The sequence below is a fragment of the Micropterus dolomieu genome, linkage group LG11 (assembly GCF_021292245.1).
Source record: "Micropterus dolomieu isolate WLL.071019.BEF.003 ecotype Adirondacks linkage group LG11, ASM2129224v1, whole genome shotgun sequence".
NCBI classification, from domain to species: Eukaryota; Metazoa; Chordata; class Actinopteri; order Centrarchiformes; family Centrarchidae; genus Micropterus; species Micropterus dolomieu.
Genome location: NC_060160.1, coordinates 21,614,634 through 21,626,820, shown reverse-complemented (window position 1 = coordinate 21,626,820; position 12,187 = coordinate 21,614,634). Strand labels below are relative to the sequence as shown.

Genomic DNA, 12,187 nt, shown 5'->3' with positions numbered 1-12,187 from the left:
CCTGTGTCACATGACTTGGAAGCTATTGAAAAAAAAAGGCATTATTTTACATAAATTATGAATAAATATTCATATAAAATAAAAAATGCACTCAAATCAAATATGAAGGGGTGTGTCTCATTTGCCCAGTGTAGTACTACAATTCGGCATTGGTTTGAAGTCCCTGTGTCACATGACTTGGAAGCTATTGAAATAAATAATGATTTTCCCATAACACTGTTCTCACAATTGTAATTTATTGATGGTCCCTAAGCTAACCCCCGTTGGTTAAAAGCGAGCCATCAGAGGTGAGCTAACCGCACTTATACAACCGTCACTGGGTGAACTGACTAAAAAGCCGTCACTGGATCCTGGGTGAATGTCTGTCGAATATCCAACTTAAAACTAATTTCACCGCGGTCTTTTGTGCTGCTGTTACTTATAGCTGAAGGCAGCAGTGATGATGTCTGCAGCAGGGGTGGGTACATCTAATGTAGGCCTACATTTAATTTCGCTACATTTTTCATTCATACCTTTTATACCTTTTATACTGGTTAAGTAACCAGTCTGTAATCTGCATTTTGCTCCATTAACCGAAATGAGCTGTGATCCAGGCTGTGTGCGCGCAGTTAAGCAGTAAAGCGCTGGTCGGGCGTTTGTCACAGTCACAGAGCTGAGCGGGTGCAAACATTTAGAAAATCAGGCAAATATCTTTTCAGTTTAAGACTTTATTGTTCTACTACAACTGAAATCCAGCGAGCGCACACCACGGCACTGCAGCCTGCGACGCTCTTTCACAAGTCGGCAAGTGAAAAACTTTCACTTTCCACTAACGGCGCATTAAAAGCGTCTTTAGTCTCTGCAGAGCAAATGAAGAGTACACACTGTAAGATCTATGTCAGACGATCACTGCATTGACTGAGATATATTAAAAGTTTCCTGTTGTTGAACAGAGCATCGCTTTGTTTCTTTTCTTTACACATCGGTATCTATTTGTTTTATAGCGATGTCGGACGGTGAGAATGTCGCCGGTGAAACTAATCTTTCACTCAGCAGCTACCAGCTGATATTTATTTTTGAGATGCACAGAGAGAGAGAGAGAGAGAGAGAGAGAGAGAGAGAGAGAGAAAGAGAGAATATGGTGGATAAAATAGTTCTGTTGGGTTTTACGCATGACGCACAGCTTCCTCTGTATGCAGGTTTACCTGCTTCAACAACGAGCTGCTCTCGTGTTACTACCACAATAATTCTTTGCGTTGTGAAAATTATTTAGATGCTCCAGGAATAATCAGAGCAAAGCAAGCGGTTTGGCTGGCTACATCTCCATAATAAAAGGCACAGGTAACAAAAGTTGGTGGACAGCAAAAGTGATATTTTAAAGTGATCTTATAAACACCTTCATGGAGATTTAAAAAAGAAAACAATCGTAGAAAGTAGAAATAGCTAAATAACAGATAATCAGCTTCTTCACTGCATTTGCAGGAATATTTTAATGGGCTACTTAAAAAAATAAACTCATCAAGTTGCCTAGTCTAGACAGTCCATTTTTACTCTGATAGCCTATCTTGACATTTCCTCATGTGGACACATTAGTGTCGCTAATTTCAGCGACACTGGCTGACACTGCCTGTACGAGAAGTACATAAATCCCTCTTCACTGAGATTATTTTCAGATTTTGGACTTTCAATATTATATTTTGCTTTGAGATGACGAAGAGCGCCTAATTTTGGATGGCAACCACATGTAATTAAAAAAAACAACAACAAAAAACTGTTTTTAGAAGAGAAAGCTTGAAAAATGGCCCAGTCTAAAATTTTATATAGTTTTGATTATTATGGATAGAGTTGAAAGGCCCTTGAAATGTCATTTTTTTACATTTTTATCAAATTCATGAAGGTAACAGGATTGAGCTTATACTTAACATTATTTTCTACACACTACTGTAAAGTTTTACCACCTATGTTAGATAATATTGTTTTTTATTTGATTGGTATTGTATTAGTGAACATATAAAGAGGTGTAATGTTTTTTTTTCATTGGAATTCCATGTATTTATTATAGAGTGCACTGGCAGAAAAAATATTTATTGAGACCGATTTTTTTCATATTGGACTCAAGTGGTTTCATTTTTGAAACCAATTGAGTTATTTTATAATTCATACAAGTGACATTTTAGGATAACCATATAAAAAGACAATTTTTTTCAGGATGTGCATTTTGGTGAGCAGGATGGTGCCTCTCTTTTTCCACTGCACTTAATGGTATGCTACTTACATCTGTAAAAATGTATTATAGTGTAAATATAGCATCATCAACACAATGCAACTATAAACTAACAATATAATAACTAACAATAAGCTCAGTAGCATCACTGTATTATATTAAAGAGGCTACCTAAGGATTCATGTGAATCAAACAATACAAACTAAAATGTGGTCAATGCCAAAACCCTCACTGGATGATATAGATATTAGAAAAATAATACAAACATTACACCTTTAAAAAAAAAACTGGCTTTTAAAGACATTGAAACTAGTGTAAAGACTGATCTATGTCAAGCCTGTTACTCACTTGTTAAGCCTGTTTGATATCCTAAATGATGTAAATTCCTGTAAATTATGTCACTTCTGAAATGCACAATTATTTTGCAAGTTTTTTTTGTTGAGGGTAAACAGGATTAAAGTGAAATCAGGGGACACAGATATATTAATATATGTATTTTTAAATAATCTACATTTATATCAAAAACACAGTTCAACAATAACAAAATGTCCACAGTGTCCCCAGTGTAAATGACACCTATGGGGTCAGTGGACCAGTTAGGGTCAGACAGCAGTGTGGAGCTGTGGGCTGGTGTTTACTCCCTCAGAGGAGGGAGGTGTTAAAAGTGTTTCCTAATTTAAATGCTCAGTTTTGTGTTTTTGGTTAAATCTTGTTATGCTTGCTTTCTCTTTTAAGGAAGTTTTCTGTTGCTTGAGTATAATTTGTCAGTATTGTTTAATTGTAAATAAAAATCTTTATTTTGGTTGCACAGAATCTAAGAAGTATAAATCATTTCTTAGTATAATATTCTAACATTAAATTAAAACTAATGTAATAGCTAGGCCTACTGTTACTGTTAGCTATTTCCAAAACATTATTACAGTTACTAATCTAAGTAACGCTGCGGTAGTTACTGAATGCACCATCCTTGGCATGAATGAACAACTGGGCGGCAGGTCAGCTGCACTGGACCTGATGTTATTCAAGTCAGCTGTCAAACAACAAGCTACAATAAAAGGAAGAATGAAGAACGAGGGAGATGGACGTTCTTTCGCCCCCTTCTCGGTTACACTTGTCACACAATCCTGGGCTGAGTTCAGCCCCGACAAAACGTAGCAAACCAGTGCAAAGGGTTCGGGTTAAACTCGCAGTGGAAAGTAAACTCCTTCGAGCGGGGCAGTTGAGCCATTCAGATTTAAAAAAAAAATCAGTCCAAGTTGGGAGGGGCCGCTCGTATCCCGCCATAATATTGAAAGTATTAGTTTGGCCCTGCCCCAGACTGACGGACACAGAAACAGTGTTTTCCGCTGCAGCCGACCGGTCCGCCAGCGTTGTCGCGGATTATTGGGTAAAACATTAGATACTGAAAAATGTCAGTGTTTAGTGACTTTAAACCCGTTTAATATAAGAAAAGCCAGATGAAACTTTAGGGTTAATTAGTTGTCCCTTCTCTTACTTCTCTAAAATCTAACATTAGAGGACAAGAATTTTTTTTTTCAGAAAATAATTATAAATTGTTGTATTATTTTTAGGGGTGCTTAGATGAAATTTAGGGGTGCTTCAGCACCCTAAAAATGGTCTAAAATCGCCCCTGGGCAGAACTGCGACACTAATCTATTTTCATCAGATGTCTGTCAACACTTGAGTGGAAGCAAAAAGTCTTCATGAAAACTTGATGGATTAAACACTGTTTATCCAAACCAAGCTGACATCCCCTCAAACTGGTGCATCATTAATGACACTTTTTTTATGCTAGATTATTAAATAAATAATTTCACCTATCACTGTCAATTCAAAATATTCTCCAAAGTTTATGTGATTAGTAAGCTGGACCAGAGTCAACTAAAGCAATAACTGCGCTTAAAGTTCAACCTGTTTGCCTGTGATAAAATCAATTGTTAATAATGAACTATTAGTAATAATAATAATAATTAATAAGTGATTGAAATTTTCAGGAAACATGGCGAGAAAGAGGAGGATGACATAGGTACTAAGGTGGATAAGTAAGGTTGCCAGCACAAATCAAGCCAATGACCATAACATCTACAGGTACAAGTTTATTTTATTAAAGATTCATACACAGAAATCTGAAATCATCTGAAGTTGTATAATGGCTTTATTTTGTACAGCACAGAGTGAAAAAATAAGTCTACATTATAATTACTAATACCACTACTGCTTCTACTACTACTGGTAATACAAAAAATGTAGCAAGTAAGTCTATAATTTTAACATGTAATAAGATTCCATCTCCAGTCTAAGATAAAGTCTACAAAGGTGTTTCACCTTCATGTTATAGGATAGGTAATGTTATGTTTAACACAAATTTTTATTTGAATATAAAAAGATAATACCCTTTAGTTACATTACATACACATACTGTGTAATAGCTTTCCTGCAGAGGAATGGACCTTGAAAAGAAAACATTCCATTTCCAGATGAATTGTTCAGTCCATCTTCCTGGTTGGGTTAAGTGTACATTGAAATGTAAATCCACTGAAAATAAAGAGGGAGACGTGTTATTTATGCAACATTTTCACAACAATCAAAAGCTGTGCCTTGTGTTCTAACCATGAACTCCTAACAAGAAGAATACATTTTATTACCTCTGACTCTCGAAGACTCATGGATTTTCCATCAGACAGCTTTTTATAGATTTCTGTTGAGCAACACACAAATTGTTAATAACTTGTACCATATGTTATCGTAAGCTTTCATTGTTAACATTGTATTATTAGATCATTTTTCAACTTTCCAATATGAAGATATACATATATTTTTACTTATTTAAAAGGTGGTAGACAGTTACTTCTTAAATTGTGTCATCTTTAGTCATAATTTTCCACTTGACTTCACTTACTGTTCATGCAGTCGAGACGAAGGATGAGACTGATGAAGCTTTCCAGCGTCATGTGTCCAGAGGAGGCACCATAGCGCAGAGCCATCAAATTAAGCATGTCATCACTGATCCTCATTCCTGTTCAACATACATAGAGCAAGTGAAGGATTTCGTTTATTTCTCTAATGTGTGATGTGTTTTGCACAAGCCAAATTTCCACTTACACAATTAGCCACAAATGCATCAGCGTCAAACTCACACACACCTTTAACCTTGTTTGACATACATCAGTCTTATTCTTGGTCTTGGTCAGCTAATCCCAACAAATTTTAAACATTGTCAGAAAAAAAGGGTCAAACTGTAATTCATTTATTTATTTTTTTTACATAAAAATGATCATCAAAATTTTCAAAACATTTTTATTATGTTTCTCAGTGTTTGGTACTGACTTGAATTCATAATCAAGGGAATGAATGAATCCTAACTGGTTTACCTGAAGCTCCAATTGCATTCCTCAGCTCACTCAGTGACAGTGTTCCTGTTCGTGAAACATCAGTGAGGAAGAAAATGTCCTGGTAAAAGACGAAAACACCAACAATGATGAGGAAAATCTTCCTAATCTATATGTAGATGCATATGTATTAAAGGTAACACAAAGAGGCTGTTAAACAGTTATGTATGTAAATATGACAAAAACAGTATCTTTAATTCAGTATAAAATGTTTAAGATGGACTTCCTTTTACCTTGAATTTGACGATCTTCTTCCACAGATGAACAAATTCGTTACTGTTCAGTTTGCCTGTGATTGATGTCTTTTTAACCCAACTTTAAGGTAATAAAACTTCACATCCTATCCTGACCTTCACATCGACTGTTAAATTAACAAAAAGGCAGGCGAGTTTGGCACTGTTTTCATGTATACTACATTTGTGATTTATGTAACTACAATCACTGTGAGGAATGTTCTTCTAAAAAGTATAAATCTATTATTTAAGCGAGTTATAAGAAATTATAATAAATTTCACATATATTACAACAGGATACATCCATCAGAGCGACCATGCTGCGACAGGCATCAACGCAGAAGCCGCCAGTTTTCAAGTCTCCTAAAAATATAACAAAAAGAAAAAAGAAGAAAAATCGACATGAAACATACTTTGGCCTGAACGTAGCAATATAGCAATACACATAGCAGATCATTTTTACAATGTATTCTAATGTTTATTGAGATCTTATGCTTTTTATAGTCCAAACCTTTCAGGATGTTTTCATTTAGCAGGTTCTGCAGCAGCTCAGCATCCACCTCTTCATACTGGAAATAAAAACAAAAAATCTCATAAGCTTTCAATAGTGAGTTTTCTGTCAGCCACATCACACACACGTTTGACATAAGATGGCTAACATGTTTCATTTACACATCTGGCAGAAACAGAGCAACACTAGCATCCATTTGAGTCAAGTTTCTGTCCACTGGACGAATGTAAGTACAATATTCACAAAGTTCTGAGGAAAACATCTGGCTTTTTAGCTGCTAAATCCTCAACAGTGTTCACTAGCTGCTAACCTACCCTACCTAACCCTGAAGGGAACAGCAGAGTCAGGTGATATGAGGGTATGTCAGGAAGACCCTCTTACAAATACATAGTTATTTACAAACTATGTGAAAATTGGTGAGGTTCCAAGTCATACTTAAACTCACTAGTTACAATTATGCATGTTAGTGAGACACATGTTAGTGATGAAAATATTACCTTGTCGGAGTATTGACGGAAAAGGTTTTTCTTATTTTCATCATCCGTTACATTTGTGATCTTTTCAAGCTGGGAATTAAAAATAGAACACAAAGTGTAAGAGAATTGAGTAATTTCACCCCAAATTAAATAAGATAATCAAAACATATTTCACATAATTACAATAGAATATAGTTATGTTAGCCTATAATAATAAATTTTGCACACCTTTTCAACTGGCTCATGTTGGAGGTCACCAGAATTCTCACTGTGGAGAAAGACCGAAGACATTCCACATTGGATTAGTGTGTTTTATTTTTTCTCAATATGAAACCTCATTATACGTGTATATTTAGATTGAGTTCAAGTCATGGTTTCTGTCATATATGTAATTTCTTGATTCATTTATAGAAACAGTGAAACAAGTGGACTGAGAAAGTCAGCATACAAGCCATGGGCCTCTGCCTTGGAGTGGATGATCAGAATGAAGGAGGCTGTCTCATTGCGATTGAAGGTGGATGGCACAATCAGGTATTCACCAGGCTTCAGCATAAAGAACTCCATTACCTCACGTGCATTCATAAAGAGTTTAGTTTGGGCAACAGGTGCATGACTGCTGAAGAAAGAGGCTGGGAACTTTCCCCTCTGTGCCTTGTACTGTGAAAAAAAAATTGACATTTCAGTTATCTGTAGTTTATATAATTACCAGACTGTAAATAGAGAATGTTCATTGTAAATCGGATTGGTTTAAAATGGTTACTTACGTTTTCAGTCACCTTGAGGGAAATGAAAGATGAGTTTGTGTTGGGGACAAAAAGCAATTAATTCAATAAATAAGGGTCAAATTTACAAATATAATCATGTATTATTACATGCATATAAACACTCACTGAAAATGAGAAGCAGATTCTGACCAAGACTTTAACCTGCCTTGCTAGCCAACTATTGTCTAATCTACTAAAGGGCTGCAGTGTCTTTGACTTTGATCATCCATTTACTGTGTGCTGTGTGTACTTTGATTTACTGCGGCTGTCCTTTCACTCCTTAGAACATGGTTAGATTGCAGGTGTTTTGAATATTCTTCTATTTGATTACTTTGAATACTTTATTTTATTATTTGTTTTGATTTGGGCTCTTCAAAACTCCCTGCCCACACCACTACTAGATACCAGATATAATATGCACATATTCTCCTCCATTACTTTAGATATGGGCAAAGTCTTGTACACATTTCCTTTTTAGTAAAATGAAAGGGATTGTAAATCATGTGTAATCATGGACACACATCAAACACAGCTGTGGATATTCATGCAATTAGATCTGCATTTAATCACTGTGTCACTTTATGATATGTCTAGACAAATGTTCTTGTGGTGACCATTTTTAATAAATGAATGTAGAGGTAATACATGTGTGCAGGGATTCATATTTGTGGAACTATCAGTAGTTGAATGTTGAAGTCTTTATTAACCTGAATAATTAACTTATTCACTAACTTACTATTTTTAACATCATAAAATTACAAACCACAATTATTCTTACTGATTTTAAGTCATACTAGTGAAAGTGTTATTCCGTCATTGGACCTAGCTTTGTGAACACATTAAATACTCATTGGATTTGCAATTGCATTCATATTACCTACGATTTTATAAGAGAAGCTGCTAAACATAACTAGCCAAATTATTGGCGTTTAAAATAGCATAAAAAGCATAAAATAGCATGTTTCTTCAGTTTAAATAGTCCAAAGCCAACTAGCCAATTGGCCAATATGCTATATGGAAAAGAGGCACAGAAACATTGTTGCCTAGTATTCAAGGTTAGAGAGGGTATAATGTTAAATTGCAAAATTGTAGTTTAATAAGATATTTTTTGATTCCATTCGTTTTTTTCACCCACTCTGACAACTTCTACTAACTTTCTTGTCAACTGTATGTCTGACAAATCCCTAATAGCCTTCACGCTGTGACAGACACAATAAAAGGTAATATTTACCTTATATACAGAGAATCCGATGTGGAGAGTTTTGATCAGGCGTCTGTGCCTCTTGTCAGGCTTTTGCATGAGAGACACCAGCATGTTTTTCTCGCCATCTTTCCCTGAATGTTCACCGTCAATCTTGACCCGATACTGTGGATTAGTCCAGAAACTGTCTGAAAGACAAAGAGAGAAACAAGGTTGATTGCATTGTATCATTTTGCAAAGAGAAGGCTGATTGCTTTGATTGATTTATCGAGATTAAGATGAAATGTTATTATTGAATATTATTGATGAACTAAAACATATTGAAAGCAAGTTGAACAGTCTCACACATTCATTTAATCAAGTTGGAACCGTTCTCGAAATGTAAATTAGAAATTAAAATGTCCCTATCACAGATTTTACAGTAGCAATGGAATATTTACTTATTCTGTACTATATAACATGCAAAGTCAAGCAGTTGACCTAGAGTGCGATTTTGTTTTGTTGGAACTTTACTTTATTAGGCCTAGCTTTTTATAGGCATGATGTTAATTACTGGTGTGAGGATTGCTCACCATGGATGGTTACACCCTGGACACATTTACTGTATGAACCTGAACTGTGTGTGAGACCTTTTAGATGTATAAACGAACACAGAACATTAATTAACATTAAATCCTGACCAATCCGATTGGCATGTCAGGAGATTTTAATAATCAATGAACGTTACGCTGACGTGCCTTGTGGGTAAATGCGCACAGTGTCTCTCTTAAGGGCCTCTTACTATCGGAATCATGCCCTATAAAATAAAAAAAAGAAATACTGAGCTATCTCTTTCTGCTGCTTCATGATAGCAATTTGCCAACAATTGGCCTGACCACACCTATATTTTAGGATAAAAATTGCGCGCTGCTTTGCAAGATAGGGCCCCAAAAGTCCTGTAAAATTTAAGTACCAATATCCTGGAGGTACCTCTATTATTTATGCATCCTCCAGCAGTTGTTCCTGCAAGCCATCTCCCCTCATAGAAGGAGGTCTTCCAGCGATGAGAGGAGTTTCCATCAATGAAGTCGGGAGACAAGGAGCAGATGTCAAGATCTTCATAGAACTTACAGAAGTCTTCTAGGCTCATCCTGTTCAATATTAGAGATTCATTTTGATAATATAAATGATTTTTCTGGATGTGATGCTGAAAATATGAAACCAACAAAAATAAAAATAGATCTCTTCTGTATATGTTGGGTAAGGAAGCCCTGATAGGCAAGAAAGAAAAAAACATTCTGATCATACATTTTCAAGTACAATCTAAATTGTTTTCTCTCTAAGTTCATTCATTTTGTTTGTTTGTTTTTTTTATCTTTGAAACAATAAAACAGGTGGGGAAAAGATGTTTTACCAGGTGAAAAAAAGGTTTTGCCAGGATAATAGAAAAAATTGGATTTTTAATGTCTCCATGCACACAAGCTACATATATTGTGTGTTTGCAAGTTATGTAACATTACTGACATGTCTTTATTTTGGCTAGAAATGTATTTTAATAGTAAGTAAATGTTTCACCTGGAAGAAAAATAGTGCTTTTATTATAATAATTGGTGTAAGAAGTGCACATGACATATTTTCTATTCACAAAAGGGACCTGTTTAATTAAGCAAAGAAAAGTTACTTGACAACTAACAGCTCCCTCTGTGCATTTGTGAATTAACACGTTTGTGAGCGACAAGCAAGCCAGTTCTGCAAGGTGCTTTGTGTCTGAAAAGATACTGATAATCCTAAAATGAGTAGGTAAGGAAACATTAGGATGCTTAAAAAGGTTTGCTTACCAAAACTCTCCATCATCAGCCACTGAAAGGCAGAGGTTACGATCTTCAGCACTCACGGTTTTCCACAGAGATGACCTTGAAGACATTTTGTCATTGAAGTAAGAGAGGAGACCATATCTCATTATAAGTTGTTTTCAGCATTCACAGGAAAGTTACAACTTATTCTTATTTCAATTATCCACCTCACACTGCCACTTAATCCAATACGTGTTAAGTGGCAGGTGGTATTTTCTATGGATGAAAAGCACATCTAGTTCAGGATGTTTGAAGTGGCTGTAGTGGCTAAAAGTAGATGTGAAATGTGGTGAACGGCATCCTTAAGAAAGTGTGTTTGTGTGTGTGGCAATAAATTCACATTCACTTATTTTGTCAATGGAAAGTTGCCATTTGCCTTTGTGAAACAGTCACTGAGTAGGAGTCGTACTTACCGATCACTCCAGTCTCCGTTCCACTCTCCTTTGCCCCAGGGGTTCCACAATCGCAGCAGGTTTACTACTTTCCCCTCGCTTATCATCTGAGCCGCAGTTATCATGGGAGACAGCACCAATGTTAATGTGCCATAAATGTTGGAATGCAAAACATTTTGTGCTAGCTGTTGGTAAAATAGTCATTATGATCACTATGAGAGGAGTAATGAAAATGAAAAGTGTAATTCTTCACCTGTTTCACACCCGTGATGGTGTAGGCATGGCCTTGGACTAATCCATTTGGCAGTACTGTGTTGGCAGTTGTCTCCTACAAGCCAAAGACAATTGTTTGATTTTGAAGACTGATGATGAAGATTCGACCAATCAGCCTACATTAGTAATCCTTATTTAATAATAATAATCCTTATTTGTAGAGCACTTTTCAAAAACAAGTTACAAAGTGCTTTAACAAGTGTAAAGAATAATACAAAAAAGATAAGAGCATGAAAATTTAATATAAAATTAGTAAAATACAATAAAATAAAAGGGATAAAATAAAGTCAAATAAGATCGGGAAAAGCTCTCCTATAAAAGTATGTTTTAAGAAGGGACTTAAAAGAGTTCACTGACTCAGCCGACCTGATTTCCTCGGGCAGGCTGTTCCAGAGCCTCGGGGCCCTGACAGCAAACGCTCTGTCCCCTTTAGTTTTCAGTCGAGACTCTGGAACAGACAACAGACCTCTGCCCGAGGATCTCAAGCTACGTGCTGGTGCGTATGGGACTAAAAGGTCAGAAATATAACAAGGCGAGAGGCCATGAAGAGCTTTAAAAGTGATCAATAGAATTTTAAAGTCAATTCTAAAACATATTGGGAGCCAGTGTAATGAAGCTAAAATAGGAGTAATGTGGTCATATTTCTTTGTTCTGGTTAAAAGCCTGGCAGCTGAGTTCTGGACAGTCTGGAGTCGATCAATAGATTTTTGGGTTAAACAGGTGAAAAGGCTGTTGCAATAATCCAGGCGTGATGAGATGAAGGCGTGTAAAATGGTCTCGGTGTCCTTAAAAGTTAACATAGATCGAATTTTAGCTATATTTCTAAGTTGATAAAAACATGATTGAACAAGCTTTGTGGTGTGCTGCTCGAAATTTAAATTACTATCAAACCAAACACCAAGGTTCTTTGCCA

General features: G+C 35.9%; 1 protein-coding gene across 1 annotated transcript in view; it reads right to left on the bottom strand.

The window, feature by feature from the left end:
- Nucleotides 1–4,479: 4,479 nt before the first annotated feature.
- LOC123979314 (calpain-1 catalytic subunit-like) overlaps nucleotides 4,480–12,187 on the bottom strand; it is a 16,333-nt gene continuing 8,625 nt past the window's right edge. The window contains exons 7-21 of the mRNA XM_046063201.1: nucleotides 11,255–11,329; nucleotides 11,023–11,108; nucleotides 10,595–10,669; nucleotides 9,747–9,907; nucleotides 8,808–8,965; nucleotides 7,261–7,499; nucleotides 7,041–7,080; nucleotides 6,834–6,902; nucleotides 6,337–6,394; nucleotides 6,127–6,188; nucleotides 5,826–5,894; nucleotides 5,575–5,653; nucleotides 5,103–5,219; nucleotides 4,849–4,901; nucleotides 4,480–4,738 (exon numbers count right to left, since the gene is read on the bottom strand). Of these exons, the coding sequence (XP_045919157.1) occupies nucleotides 4,712–4,738; nucleotides 4,849–4,901; nucleotides 5,103–5,219; nucleotides 5,575–5,653; nucleotides 5,826–5,894; nucleotides 6,127–6,188; nucleotides 6,337–6,394; nucleotides 6,834–6,902; nucleotides 7,041–7,080; nucleotides 7,261–7,499; nucleotides 8,808–8,965; nucleotides 9,747–9,907; nucleotides 10,595–10,669; nucleotides 11,023–11,108; nucleotides 11,255–11,329 (1,368 nt within the window). The 3' untranslated portion in view covers nucleotides 4,480–4,711. The remainder of the gene's footprint in view (nucleotides 4,739–4,848; nucleotides 4,902–5,102; nucleotides 5,220–5,574; nucleotides 5,654–5,825; nucleotides 5,895–6,126; nucleotides 6,189–6,336; nucleotides 6,395–6,833; nucleotides 6,903–7,040; nucleotides 7,081–7,260; nucleotides 7,500–8,807; nucleotides 8,966–9,746; nucleotides 9,908–10,594; nucleotides 10,670–11,022; nucleotides 11,109–11,254; nucleotides 11,330–12,187) is intronic.